At 39.4% G+C, this 15,857-nt stretch overlaps 2 protein-coding genes across 2 annotated transcripts in view; both read right to left on the bottom strand.

The window, feature by feature from the left end:
* Positions 1–10,787, bottom strand: part of LOC148078982 (histone-lysine N-methyltransferase Smyd1-like) — a 30,135-nt gene extending 19,348 nt beyond the window's left edge. The window contains exons 1-3 of the mRNA XM_087792306.1: positions 10,542–10,787; positions 6,718–6,894; positions 4,962–5,175 (exon numbers count right to left, since the gene is read on the bottom strand). Of these exons, the coding sequence (XP_087648432.1) occupies positions 4,962–5,175; positions 6,718–6,894; positions 10,542–10,678 (528 nt within the window). The 5' untranslated portion in view covers positions 10,679–10,787. The remainder of the gene's footprint in view (positions 1–4,961; positions 5,176–6,717; positions 6,895–10,541) is intronic.
* Positions 10,788–11,246: 459 nt separating this feature from the next.
* Positions 11,247–15,857, bottom strand: part of spra (sepiapterin reductase a) — a 6,717-nt gene continuing 2,106 nt past the window's right edge. The window contains exons 2-3 of the mRNA XM_087792305.1: positions 14,899–15,189; positions 11,247–12,444 (exon numbers count right to left, since the gene is read on the bottom strand). Of these exons, the coding sequence (XP_087648431.1) occupies positions 12,254–12,444; positions 14,899–15,189 (482 nt within the window). The 3' untranslated portion in view covers positions 11,247–12,253. The remainder of the gene's footprint in view (positions 12,445–14,898; positions 15,190–15,857) is intronic.

Below are 15,857 nucleotides of genomic sequence, written 5' to 3'. Positions count from 1 at the left end.
AGTGTAGCGGTGCTTGTAGTTAGTGCATGTTGAATGCTGCATTGCTTTCTGCTTTCAGCTACTGTCGCTGACTAGCCCCCTCTGGGGTGAAGGAGGAGCCGAATGCGTAAGTCTCCTCTGCCAGTACACAGCCTCTCCACCAGCAAGACTCCTGCGGTGCCTCCACGTGGCCACACATGTAAACCTTGCAGTCCCAGGCTAAACTACAGGAGATCTTGGAGCAGCAGTGGCCCCAGAGATGTGGTGTGCAGGCCCACCAGCCAGTGGTCGTGCCCTGACGCCCGTCAACCACTGCCCCAGCTATGGGCACATAGACCCACTGCCTTGTGGGTTAGTCTTTTGAGATAAAGGCTAAGATAGCACACCCCAACAGAAAAGCATGTGCTGGTGGTGCACAACAGGCGGGCCTAAACAAGAGCTAGGTCCCGGCAGCCTCCTGCAGCTAGGATGGGGAGCTGGTCGTCCTGGGCTTACCCACGCCACCAGACCGACCCCATCTTGGTGAAGATAGTGCTACTGGTGATAGCGCACCCCTAGAGCACTTAAATATCCTATTGCACAGGTATCCACCTATAACCACGGTGAATTTACTTGGATCCATTTCTGGTCAAAGTCTGGCGGTGATGGGGTTTTTGGCGATGGGAGCAGGTTTCAATAGCCTGGGAGGTCCTAGTCAGAGCCCTGTACGTCTGCTGCACAGGGTATAAGTACCTATAGCTGGGCTGAGTGGCAGATGTTCTCGGCAGAACAATGTGCGACTGAGCAGCCCCTATATAGGGACCACACTGCTCACCTCAAGCGAGGAAGGGCCTAGAAAAGGTGGCCCAAAAAATTGCCCACTCAAAAATTGCCCACTCAACCCCCTGGACAGGCAACCTCACCCGTCGCGTCATTCCACTTCTGCAGTCGAAACAGAAGAAACAAGCATTTTAACCTCAAGCCCTGGTTGCGTCTGAGTTGAGACGCAATAACATCAACATTACTGCCTGAGCGAAACCAGGCTCCTTGATGAGGGTCTAACAGAGGAGGGCATGGGCTAAACTTTCTACTGGAAAGGCTATCCCCAAGGTGGACAACATCTGCACGGTGTGGACCTTTAAGAAAACACTACTGCCTAAGCTTACAGAAAAACCTGTGGGCATCAGTGAGAGGCTGAAGACCCTACGCGCCCCCCTGGAAAAGATGCTCCAACTCTACCATCTGACAATGAGACTAAAGACTGTTACCTAGCTCTGGATGTCGGATCCCAAAGAGAGGGAAGATCCTCTTGCTTGGGGACTTCAATGCTGGAGTTGGACGGGATAGTGGTATTTGGAAGGGGGTGTTTGGCAGTCATGGGATTGGTCAGGCCAACTCAAATGGCATGAGGCTACTGACCCTCTGTTCCGAGCACCAACTAACACCATCTTCCAGCAACAGAACAAATATAAAACATCATGGATGAAGCCACGTTCACTGGCACCTGATTGATGGCATCATTGTAAGGGGCTGTGACATCAGGGACGTTTTCCAAACCCGGGCCATCAGAGGTGCAGAACGCTGGACAGATCATCACATGATAAAGACCAAGGTCCTCATGAAAGTGCGCCCCCTATGCGGAAACACGGACCCAGTAGAAGGAGATTAGACTGCGCTCGTCTGAAAGATGCCACGACTAGAAATTAGTTCCGTCGCTCCTTGGCTGAGAAACTAGGTGAGCTAGAACCTCCTGAGTGGTACCACAGAACAACAATGGTCCACTGTCACAGCAGCCCTTCAGGATCAGCAGCCCAATCAATTGGATACAAAAGCAAGAACCATCAGGACTGGTTTGATAACAAAGATCCATCCATAACCTGCTCGGCAGCACGAGGCACATCAACCCTGAATAACCTCCTCCAACCTTCCAGACAGAGATGACAGAGAGCGACTGGAAGTGCAGAGAACTTTGCGGACCATGCAGAATGTATGGTGGATGGAGAAGGCACGTGAAATTCAGGCATTTGCAGATAGAAATGAACTTTTATAACTCTGTGAAATCTATCTACGGCCCAACAAGTCACTCCATCACTCCCTGAAAACAGCAGATGGGCTTAAAGTCCTAAAAGACCAGGATAGTAAAATTTAAAATAGGGAGGGTATTTGTGCACGAGAACATTACACTGCTACATCTCCAAGGTCTGGGCTGATGAGAACATCCCAAAGCATTGGAGAGATGCCACAATTCATTGTCCACTGGATGGATGGAAACCTCAGGAGACCACCGGACAACAACCAAACAAAGATACTTGAGTTGCAGTGTGTGGACAACTCTTGTATCTCACTCTCACAAGATCTTCAGTCTGGACTAGATCCTATTCCATCTTTCAAATACCTGGAGATCATTCTGTCTGAAGACAACATTGACATGAAGATCATTCTGTCTGAAGACAACATTGACATGGAGATCCAGAACAGAATGAATCAAGCATCAGCCAATGGGAGACTCAGACGCCGGGTTTTCCAGAACAAAAACCTTCATTTAAGCACAAAAATCTCAGTCTACCAGGCAGTCTGTATCACCTCCTCTACAGCTGTGAAGGTCACCTACAGCCGTGAAGGTCACCTACAGCCGTGAAGGTCACCTACAGCCGTGAAGGTCACCTACAGCTGTGAAGGTCACCTACAGCCGTGAAGGTCACCTACAGCCGTGAAGGTCACCTACAGCTGTGAAGGTCACCTACAGCCGTGAAGGTCACCTACAGCTGTGAAGGTCACCTACAGCCGTGAAGGTCACCTACAGCCGTGAAGGTCACCTACAGCCGTGAAGGTCACCTACAGCCGTGAAGGTCACCTACAGCTGTGAAGGTCACCTACAGCCGTGAAGGTCACCTACAGCCGTGAAGGTCACCTACAGCTGTGAAGGTCACCTACAGCCGTGAAGGTCACCTACAGCTGTGAAGGTCACCTACAGCTGTGAAGGTCACCTACAGCTGTGAAGGTCACCTACAGCCGTGAAGGTCACCTACAGCCGTGAAGGTCACCTACAGCCGTGAAGGTCACCTACAGCTGTGAAGGTCACCTACAGCCGTGAAGGTCACCTACAGCTGTGAAGGTCACCTACAGCCGTGAAGGTCACCTACAGCTGTGAAGGTCACCTACAGCTGTGAAGGTCACCTACAGCTGTGAAGGTCAACTACAGCCGTGAAGGTCACCTACAGCTGTGAAGGTCACCTACAGCCGTGAAGGTCACCTACAGCCGTGAAGGTCACCTACAGCTGTGAAGGTCACCTACAGCCGTGAAGGTCACCTACAGCTGTGAAGGTCACCTACAGCTGTGAAGGTCACCTACAGCTGTGAAGGTCTCCTACAGCTGTGAAGGTCACCTACAGCTGTGAAGGTCACCTACAGCTGTGAAGGTCACCTACAGCTGTGAAGGTCTCCTACAGCTGTGAAGGTCACCTACAGCCGTGAAGGTCACCTACAGCCATGAAGGTCTCCTACAGCTGTGAAGGTCACCTACAGCCGTGAAGGTCACCTACAGCCGTGAAGGTCACCTACAGCTGTGAAGGTCACCTACAGCTGTGAAGGTCACCTACAGCTGTGAAGATCACCTACAGCTGTGAAGGTCACCTATAGCTGTGAAGGTCACCTACAGCTGTGATGGTCACCTACAGCTGTGAAGGTCACCTACAGCCGTGAAGGTCACCTACAGCCGTGAAGGTCACCTACAGCCGTGAAGGTCACCTACAGCTGTGAAGGTCACCTACAGCTGTGAAGATCACCTACAGCTGTGAAGATCACCTACAGCTGTGAAGGTCACCTACAGCTGTGAAGGTCACCTACAGCTGTGAAGGTCACCTACAGCTGTGAAGATCACCTACAGCTGTGAAGGTCACCTACAGCTGTGAAGGTCACCTACAGCTGTGAAGGTCACCTACAGCTGTGAAGGTCACCTACAGCTGTGAAGATCACCTACAGCTGTGAAGGTCACCTACAGCTGTGAAGATCACCTACAGCTGTGAAGGTCACCTACAGCTGTGAAGGTCACCTACAGCTGTGAAGGTCACCTACAGCTGTGAAGATCACCTACAGCCGTGAAGGTCACCTACAGCTGTGAAGATCACCTACAGCTGTGAAGGTCACCTACAGCTGTGAAGATCACCTACAGCTGTGAAGGTCACCTACAGCTGTGAAGGTCACCTACAGCTGTGAAGGTCACCTACAGCTGTGAAGATCACCTACAGCTGTGAAGGTCACCTACAGCTGTGAAGGTCACCTACAGCCGTGAAGGTCACCTACAGCTGTGAAGGTCACCTACAGCTCTGAAGGTCACCTACAGCCGTCACATCAAGTCCCTGGAACAGTTCAACATCTGTCTACAGCGTGTCCTTGGATCACTTGGCGTGACCGAGAGACGCTCACTGAGATCCTGAGAAGAACAGGATGAACCAGTATGGAGGCCACAGTCGCTCAGAACCAGCTGTGATGGCTCATGTCACAAGGATGCCCCACAAACGTGTACCCCGCAGAGTGTCGTATGTCCTGCTACACCAAGGACGGCTCTGCTGGAGGCTCTGCTGGAGGCTCTGCTGGAGGTCAGAAGAAACGCTAGAAGGACCAAGGAGGTCAGAAGAAACACCAACTGAAAATGGCTCACAAATGCAACATAAAAGCTGGAGACCTGGAGACAACATCTGCTGACACCTGAGTCTAGAGGTCAATACACTGGAGGAAGAAGGATCTGCAGATGAAAGCAGAGAAACACTCATGACTGAACATCAACATCATAGAAACAGAACCTGTGATAGAACCTGTGATAGAACCTGTGATAGAACCTGTGGATCCAGTGTGTGTGTGTGTGTGTGTGTGTGTGTGTGTGTGTGTGTGTGTGTGTGTGTGTGTGTGTGTGTGTGTGTGTGTGTGTTAAAAAATATATAAAATATTCAATAAAAATTGATTTAAATATAGAAATAAATAATTGACCAACAAATCTTTCTTACGATGCCTAGGATGAGCGCGATGTAGTCGCTGCTGATCTTCTTCCTGCCGTGAGACCAGAACTTCTGGAGGTCCTTCACGTCGCTGCGTAGCTTCTCCAGGTCTTCCTGCGCCAGGTCGCTCACGTGGTCCTCCAGCTGGTCCACGGGCACCAGCTGAGTGTCCGAGGCCAGACCCGTGTCTTTGTGGATCCTCCACAGGACCCGAGCCGCCAGACTGACCCGGGACATGGTCGGGATCATCAGGAGGTTCCAGTTTCATTTCAATCACGAGTTTAACTTCAATTTAACTTCATTCCATCTTTTCTCTATTGGAACTAGTTTTGTTTCAAATCATAGAAGTTAAAATTCAGATCTTTTATAATTTAATGTTTGTTTGTTTTTTTACACAGTTTGATATTTTAATATTTTAAAAATACTTTTTCCAAATTCCCCATTTTTTAACAGTAGCTCTGAGCTCTGCTGGTTCTGTCTGGAGTCTCTGTTATAACATTTATATTGAAATTAAATTTAAATTAAATACAATTTAATTTTATTTGTTTTTGAATAAAATTTCAAACTCTATGTGTTAATATTTAAAATGTTAATTCAATCATTTAAGAACGTAAACAAATGTTAAAAACACTTAAATAATGAATATACACTTAAAAAACACTTGAATAATGAATATAAGTTCAAAAACACTAAAAACACTTGAATAATGAGTATAAGTTCAAAAACACTTGAATAATGAGTATAAGTTCAAAAACACTAAAAACACTTGAATAATGAGTATAAGTTCAAAAACACTAAAAACACTTGAATAATGAATATAAGTTCAAAAACACTAAAAACACTTGAATAATGAGTATAAGTTCAAAAACACTTGAATAATGAGTATAAGTTCAAAAACACTAAAAACACTTGAATAATGAGTATAAGTTCAAAAACACTTGAATAATGAATATAAGTTCAAAAACACTAAAAACACTTAAATAATGAATATAAGTTCAAAAACACTAAAAACACTTAAATAATGAGTATAAGTTCAAAAACACTAAAAACACTTGAATAATGAGTATAAGTTCAAAAACACTTGAATAATGAATATAAGTTCAAAAACACTAAAAACACTTGAATAATGAGTATAAGTTCAAAAACACTAAAAACACTTAAATAATGAGTATAAGTTCAAAAACACTAAAAACACTTGAATAATGAGTATAAGTTCAAAAACACTAAAAACACTTGAATAATGAGTATAAGTTCAAAAACACTTGAATAATGAGTATAAGTTTAAAAACACTTGAATAATGAGTATAAGTTCAAAAACACTAAAAACACTTGAATAATGAGTATAAGTTCAAAAACACTTGAATAATGAATATAAGTTCAAAAACACTAAAAACACTTGAATAATGAGTATAAGTTCAAAAACACTAAAAACACTTGAATAATGAGTATAAGTTCAAAAACACTTGAATAATGAGTATAAGTTCAAAAACACTAAAAACACTTAAATAATGAGTATAAGTTCAAAAACACTAAAAACACTTGAATAATGAGTATAAGTTCAAAAACACTAAAAACACTTGAATAATGAGTATAAGTTCAAAAACACTTGAATAATGAGTATAAGTTCAAAAACACTTGAATAATGAGTATAAGTTCAAAAACACTTGAATAATGAGTATAAGTTCAAAAACACTTGAATAATGAGTATAAGTTCAAAAACACTTGAATAATGAGTATAAGTTAAAGACGTCACTGATCTTCTCACCGCACACTCTGGCTCGGGAACCTCTGCAGCCTCCTGATGGCGCCGCACTCCTGCTTGTGTTCGCTCCAGCTGGCCGTCTGGCAGGTGCGGTCGCAGTAGTGAGCGAAGCTACACTGACCGCAGCGGTGAAGCTTCGGCTGACGGCGGAAGCAGCCGTGACACACCTGCGCCGCCAGACTGAGGACGAGAGGATACGCCTGAGCGTCAGTGTGTTTGTCGTCACTTTATCAACGTGTGTTGAGTTGAATGACATGATTTGAGAAGATAAAGTTTGAAAGAGTTGTTGATAAATGAAGTATCGTTTGTGTTGATAAATAAAATGTCGTTTGTGTTGATGAATGAACTTGTTTGTGTTGATAAATAAAGTGTCGTTTGTGTTGATAAATGAACTGGTTTGTGTTGATAAATAAAGTGTCGTTTGTGTTGATAAATGAACTGGTTTGTGTTGATAAATAAAGTGTCGTTTGTGTTGATGGTTCCGCTCGAGCCTCCGCGACTGATAAGATTCTACAGATGTTTTTAGAAGTGACGTCTGTGGAATCAATGTTTCCAGAACACAACAACAACAACAACAACAACAACAACAACCACAACAACAACAACAACAACAACAACCACCACAACAACAACAACAACAACAACCACAACAACAACAACAAAGTAAAGAATTCAGTGATTTGAAGAATAATTGAAAACAATATGTCGACAAATACAATGAAGTCAATACTACACAAATACACAAAAATACTCTGATACAAAGTATTGATCGTCTTGTTGTTAAACTTATTGATGGTTTGTTTTCTCCAGAAATTACAATATTGTCGACGTTTCTTATCAAAGTTGTGTATTTGTGGCACATTTCTGTAAAAATACATTTGTGATGAACTTTAAGGTTTTTATTTCAAGAAAACAAACGTGTTTCATCTTCGAAGGAATCGTTGAGTTTCTGAGAAACAAACGAGTGAAGATTGAAAAAAACGAACAGAAGTTAAAACAATATCTAAACATATTTATTTCATCTTTTCTTCTCAGTTTTTGTTAGAAAAAGTCATGAACTTGTTGAGGTCAGATGTTATATTAATTAATAATATTATTGTTATTCAAATATATACATGTTAATATGATTGTTATTCAAATATATACACATGTTAATATTATTGTTATTCAAATATACACACATGTTAATATGATTGTTATTCAAATATATACGCATGTTAATATGATTGTTATTCAAATATACACATATGTTAATATGATTGTTATTCAAATATATACGCATGTTAATATGATTGTTATTCAAATATACACATATGTTAATACGATTGTTATTCAAATATACACATATGTTAATATGATTGTTATTCAAATATACACATATGTTAATACGATTGTTATTCAAATATACACATATGTTAATATGATTGTTATTCAAATATACACATATGTTAATACGATTGTTTTTTTAAATATACACATATGTTAATATGATTGTAATTCAAATATACACATATGTTAATATGATTGTTATTCAAATATACACATATGTTAATATGATTGTTATTCAAATATATACGCATGTTAATATGATTGTTATTCAAATATACACATATGTTAATATGATTGTTATTCAAATATATACATATGTTAATAAGATTGTTATTCAAATATACACATATGTTAATATGATTGTTATTCAAATATACACACATGTTAATATGATTGTTATTCAAATATATACGCATGTTAATATGATTGTTATTCAAATATACACATATGTTAATATGATTGTTATTCAAATATATACGCATATTAATATGATTGTTATTCAAATATACACATATGTTAATATGATTGTTATTCAAATATACACATATTTTAATATGATTGTTATTCAAATATACACATATGTTAATATGATTGTTATTCAAATATATACATAAGTTAATACGATTGTTATTCAAATATATACATATGTTAATATGATTTTTATTCAAATATATACATATGTTAATATTATTGTTATTCAAATATATACACATGTTAATATGATTGTTATTCAAATATATACATATGTTAATATGATTGTTATTCAAATATATACATATGTTAATATGATTGTTATTCAAATATATACATATGTTAATATGATTGTTATTCAAATATACACATATGTTAATACGATTGTTATTCAAATATACACATATGTTAATATGATTGTTATTCAAATATACACATATGTTAATATGATTGTTATTCAAATATATACATATGTTAATATGATTGTTATTCAAATATATACATAAGTTAATACGATTGTTATTCAAATATATACATATGTTAATGATTGTTATTCAAATATATACATATGTTAATATTATAGTTATTCAAATATACACACATGTTAATATGATTGTTATTCAAATATATACACATGTTAATATTATTGTTATTCAAATATACACACATGTTAATATGATTGTTATTCAAATATATACATATGTTAATACGATTGTTATTCAAATATACACATATGTTAATATGATTGTTATTCAAATATATACATATGTTAATATGATTGTTATTCAAATATATACATATGTTAATACGATTGTTATTCAAATATATACATATGTTAATATGATTGTTATTCAAATATATACATATGTTAATACGATTGTTATTCAAATATATACATATGTTAATATTATAGTTATTCAAATATATACATATGTTAATATGATTGTTATTCAAATATATACATATGTTTATATGATTGTTATTCAAATATATACATATGTTAATACGATTGTTATTCAAATATACACATATGTTAATATGATTGTTATTCAAATATATACATATGTTAATATGATTGTTATTCAAATATATACATATGTTAATATTATAGTTATTCAAATATATACATATGTTAATATGATTGTTATTCAAATATATACATATGTTTATATGATTGTTATTCAAATATATACATATGTTAATATGATTGTTATTCAAATATATACATATGTTAATATTATTTTTATTCAAATATATGCATATGTTTATATGATTGTTATTTAAATATATAAATATGTTAATATTATTTTTATTCAAATATATACACATGTTAATATGATTGTTATTCAAATATATACATATGTTAATATGATTGTTATTCAAATATATACATATGTTAATATTATTTTTATTCAAATATATAAATATGTTAATATGATTGTTATTCAAATATATACATATGTTAATATGATTGTTATTTAAATATATAAATATGTTAATATTATTGTTATTCAAAATATATACATATGTTAATATGATTGTTATTCAAATATATACACATATTAATATGATTGTTATTCAAATATATACATATGTTAATATGATTGTTATTCAAATATATACAAATGTTAATACGATTGTTATTCAAATATACACATATGTTAATATGATTGTTATTCAAATATATACATATGTTAATATGATTGTTATTCAAATATATACATATGTTAATATTATTGTTATTCAAATATATACATATGTTAATATGATTGTTACTCAAATATATACATATGTTAGTATGATTGTTATTCAAATATACACAAGTTTTTCCTATATTTTAAGTACTTTTCCGTTGAATAAACGTCTTTAAATCAACTTCATCTCCATCGCAGTAACTTTTCTGAACGAAAGTTATTTTCTTCTGTTCATCTTGACTTTAAAGTCACGACGTCACGTCTCTGGTCACGTGACTCGTCTGATGACATCATGCTCAGAGAAACCAGGTCAGAGCTCCTGGATCTTCTCACCTGTCGAAGACCACGGCGGAGAAGCTGGCCTCGGAGAAGACCACGTCCCCGGGGCTCAGGTCCCTGGTGGCCCTCAGGCCTCGACCCTTGGCCCCCGCCTGGAAGAGTTGAGCTCCCTCCATGTTGCCCACAGTCATGCTGGAGCCAGAAGATCCTCTTCAGGTCCTCTTCAGATCCTCTTCAGATCCTCTTCAGATCCTCACCTGCTCCACAAATACTGGCTCCTCCTGCAGCTCGCTGTGGCCTCAGGTCCTCCTGAAGGCCTTGTTTGGGTTTTTCTGCTCCAGGAGTATTTTGGTCTCAGCAGCTGCTTCTGTCTGTCAGCGGCAGTGGCTCGAGGCGACCAGCAGGGGGCAGCAGATGCAACGACATTCATCGACATGTTTAACTGATAATCTTCAAATACTTTATGAATATATTGAAATCATCTCAGTAATGACGTCATTACACTTTTATCAAACGTTAATCCATGAACGTAAATGTTACAGTTGATAGTGTGTTGACAGTTAGTAACAGTTAGTACTAGTTAGTTAGCTGGTTAACTCATATATTCACTAGTTTAATTTAAACTACTTGAGAAGATCAAACGAATCTTTTTTAATGGAATCAAGACTTTAAATTAATTTACAATTAATTTAAAATGAATTGAAACAAACAGTCGATCAAGAGAAAACACACTTTCAGGCGATCAATCAAAACTATTGATCAACTTCTTCAGCATTTTAATGTTTTTCTTCCGTCGAGTCAGTTTTTTAAACTTTACACAAGAAGTTGAAGTTGTTGATTTTGTGATTTCATGATTTTAAGGCACAGGACGACAAGTATTGATCAAGTATTGATCTGAAAAACAACAAAACCAGAAAACCAGAAAAAAGAAAAAGTAGAAAAGAACACATTTGTGTAAGAACTGATACTTGTTGTTGTACTTTATACTGCATTGTGTGTAACTTTTACTGTGTGTAACTTTGTAACATCACAACAATCGATCGATCAGTTCCTGATCAGATCAACAGATTGATTGATTTCATCATGAGTTTGTTACTTTTATCAATAAAGATCGACTCGAGTCGAAGATAAAGATTTAAAGATTAAATCAAACATTAATGAAATTATTTACATATTTGGTTGTCGAAGGTCAAAGGTTGAGGTCAGGCGTGTTTGTGAAAATCTTGTTGAAATCATTTGTATCATAAAACTCTAAGAATTTCATCTGTCAATCAAAGGAATCATCAAAGATTGTCATCTGTCACTCAAAGGAACCATCAAAGGAATCATCATCTGTCAATCAAAGCAACCATCAAAGGAATCATCATCTGTCAATCAAAGGAATCATCAAAGGAACCATCATCTGTCAATCAAAGGAATCATCAAAGGAACCATCATCTGTCAATCAAAGGAACCATCAAAGGAATCATCATCTGTCAATCAAAGGAATCATCAAAGGAACCATCATCTGTCAATCAAAGGAACCATCATCTTTCAATCAAAGGAACCATCATCTGTCAATCAAAGGAATCATCAAAGGAACCATCATCTGTCAATCAAAGGAATCATCAAAGGAACCATCATCTGTAAATCAAAGGAATCATCATCTGTCAATCAAAGGAACCATCATCTGTCAATCAAAGGAATCATCATCTGTCAATCAAAGGAACCATCATCTGTCAATCAAAGGAACCATCCAAGGCACTGAGGTTCTGCTCCTGACGTGTTCACGGGTCATAAAAGTCCACATGAGCTCCGGACGTGTATTGATCGTCCAGCAGGACCTGCAGCATCTTGGCGCAGGATGATTGACAGGTGAGCAGAGTCTGGTTCAAGATGAGTTCGTCACAGATGTTCTTCACGGCTGGATCTGCTGTGTTGGTTCTGGCCGTCACCATCATGTCGGTGTCCAGAGGTCCTGCAGACACGGATCCACAGCGATCAATATCATTGAAGATCAATATCATTGAACACTGATCAATATCATTGAACACTGATCAATATCATTGAATACTGATCAATATCATTGAATACTGATCAATATCATTGAACACTGATCAATATCATTGAATACTGATCAATATCATTGAACACTGATCAATATCATTGAATACTGATCAATATCATTGAACACTGATCAATATCATTGAATACTGATCAATATCATTGAACACTGATCAATATCATTGAATACTGATCAATATCATTGAACACTGATCAATATCATTGAACACTGATCAATATCATTGAACACTGATCAATATCATTGAATACTGATCAATATCATTGAACACTGATCAATATCATTGAATACTGATCAATATCATTGAACACTGATCAATATCATTGAACACTGATCAATATCATTGAACACTGATCAATATCATTGAATACTGATCAATATCATTGAACACTGATCAATATCATTGAACACTGATCAATATCATTGAATACTGATCAATATCATTGAACACTGATCAATATCATTGAATACTGATCAATATCATTGAACACTGATCAATATCATTGAACACTGATCAATATCATGGATCATTGATCGACTTTTCTACCTTGTTTTGAATCTTATATTTCAAATACTTTTTTTTTTTAAATAATTGAATTCAATCTGTGGTGGTGACTCAGGTGTTGGACTCAGGTGTTGGACTCAGGTGTTGTGACTCAGGTGTTGGACTCAGGTGTTGTGACTCAGGTGTGGTGACTCAGGTGTTGTGACTCAGGTGTGGTGGCTCAGGTGTGGTGACTCAGGTGTGGTGACTCAGGTGTTGGACTCAGGTGTGGTGACTCAGGTGTTGGACTCAGGTGTTGTGACTCAGGTGTGGTGACTCAGGTGTTGGACTCAGGTGTGGTGACTCAGGTGTGGTGACTCAGGTGTGGTGACTCAGGTGTTGGACTCAGGTGTTGGACTCAGGTGTTGTGACTCAGGTGTTGTGACTCAGGTGTGGGGACTCAGGTGTTGGACTCAGGTGTTGTGACTCAGGTGTGGTGACTCAGGTGTTGGACTCAGGTGTTGGACTCAGGTGTTGGACTCAGGTGTTGGACTCAGGTGTTGTGACTCAGGTGTTGTGACTCAGGTGTTGGACTCAGGTGTTGGACTCAGGTGTTGTGACTCAGGTGTGGTGACTCAGGTGTTGGACTCAGGTGTTGTGACTCAGGTGTGGTGACTCAGGTGTTGGACTCAGGTGTTGGACTCAGGTGTTGGACTCAGGTGTTGTGACTCAGGTGTGGTGACTCAGGTGTTGTGACTCAGGTGTGGTGACTCAGGTGTTGGACTCAGGTGTGGTGACTCAGGTGTTGTGACTCAGGTGTGGTGACTCAGGTGTGGTGACTCAGGTGTTGTGACTCAGGTGTGGTGACTCAGGTGTGGTGACTCAGGTGTTGGACTCAGGTGTTGTGACTCAGGTGTTGGACTCAGGTGTTGTGACTCAGGTGTGGTGACTCAGGTGTTGGACTCAGGTGTGGTGACTCAGGTGTGGTGACTCAGGTGTTGGACTCAGGTGTTGTGACTCAGGTGTTGTGACTCAGGTGTTGTGACTCAGGTGTGGTGACTCAGGTGTTGGACTCAGGTGTTGTGACTCAGGTGTGGTGACTCAGGTGTTGGACTCAGGTGTTGTGACTCAGGTGTTGTGACTCAGGTGTGGGGACTCAGGTGTTGGACTAAGGTGTTGTGACTCAGGTGTGGTGACTCAGGTGTTGGACTCAGGTGTTGGACTCAGGTGTTGGACTCAGGTGTTGTGACTCAGGTGTGGTGACTCAGGTGTTGGACTCAGGCGTTGGACTCAGGTGTTGGACTCAGGTGTTGTGACTCAGGTGTGGTGACTCAGGTGTTGGACTCAGGTGTTGTGACTCAGGTGTGGTGACTCAGGTGTTGGACTCAGGTGTTGGACTCAGGTGTTGGACTCAGGTGTTGTGACTCAGGTGTGGTGACTCAGGTGTTGGACTCAGGTGTTGTGACTCAGGTGTGGTGACTCAGGTGTTGGACTCAGGTGTTGGACTCAGGTGTTGGACTCAGGTGTTGTGACTCAGGTGTGGTGACTCAGGTGTTGGACTCAGGTGTGGTGACTCAGGTGTGGTGACTCAGGTGTTGGACTCAGGTGTGGTGACTCAGGTGTGGTGACTCAGGTGTTGGACTCAGGTGTGGTGACTCAGGTGTGGTGACTCAGGTGTTGGACTCAGGTGTGGTGACTCAGGTGTGGTGACTCAGGTGTTCGACTCAGTTGTGGTGACTCAGGTGTTGGACTCAGGTGTTGTGACTCAGGTGTGGTGACTCAGGTGTGGTGACTCAGGTGTTCGACTCAGGTGTGGTGACTCAGGTGTGGTGACTCAGGTGTTCGACTCAGGTGTGGTGACTCACCTGGAGAGTAACTCAAGACCCGAACGTCCGGTTCTTCCTCGGCCAGGACCCGGAACATCATCTCTCGCGCGGCCTTGCCGCCGCAGTACAGAACCCAGGACGGGTACGGCTTGACGGCGCAGATGGACGTGACGTTAACCACGGAGCGGCGCAAGGACGGACTCTTGGGGAACGCCTGCAGGAACCCGGCCGTGAGGCTCAGGCAGGAGCTGACGTTGAAGGACAGGTACGAGTCCACGTCGGCCATGTTGGTGAAGCTGCGACAGAAACGAGACACGTCGCCCAGAGACGCTGAAAGAAGAACAAGATCAAATGATGGACTTCAAAGACTCTCACTGAAGAATCTTCTTCAGATCTTCTTCATTCAAGTCTAAACTTCTTCAGATCTTCTTCATTCAAGTCTAAATTTCTTCAGATCTTCTTCATTCAAGTCTAAACTTCTTCAGATCTTCTTCATTCAAGTCTAAACTTCTTCAGATCTTCTTCATTCAAGTCTAAACTTCTTCAGATCTTCTTCATTCAAGTCTAAACTTCTTCAGATCTTCTTCATTCACGTCTAAACTTCTTCAGATCTTCTTCATTCAAGTCTAAACTTCTTCAGATCTTCTTCATTCAAGTCTAAACTTCTTCATATCTTCTTCATTCAAGTCTAAACTTCTTCAGATCTTCTTCATTCACGTCTAAACTTCTTCAGATCTTCTTCATTCAAGTCTAAACTTCTTCAGATCTTCTTCATTCAAGTCTAAACTTCTTCAGATCTTCTTCATTCAAGTCTAAACTTCTTCATATCTTCTTCATTCAAGTCTGAATTTCTTCAGATCTTCTTCATTCAAGTCTAAACTTCTTCAGATCTTCTTCATTCAAGTCTAAACTTCTTCAGATCTTCTTCATTCACGTCTAAACTTCTTCAGATCTTCTTCATTCAAGTCTAAACTTCTTCAGATCTTCTTCATTCAAGT

The sequence above is a fragment of the Callionymus lyra genome, chromosome 5 (assembly GCF_982586985.1).
Source record: "Callionymus lyra chromosome 5, fCalLyr1.hap1.1, whole genome shotgun sequence".
NCBI classification, from domain to species: domain Eukaryota; kingdom Metazoa; phylum Chordata; class Actinopteri; order Syngnathiformes; family Callionymidae; genus Callionymus; species Callionymus lyra.
Note: the sequence above shows the minus strand (reverse complement) of the source record. Positions and strands in the feature narration are given on the sequence as shown.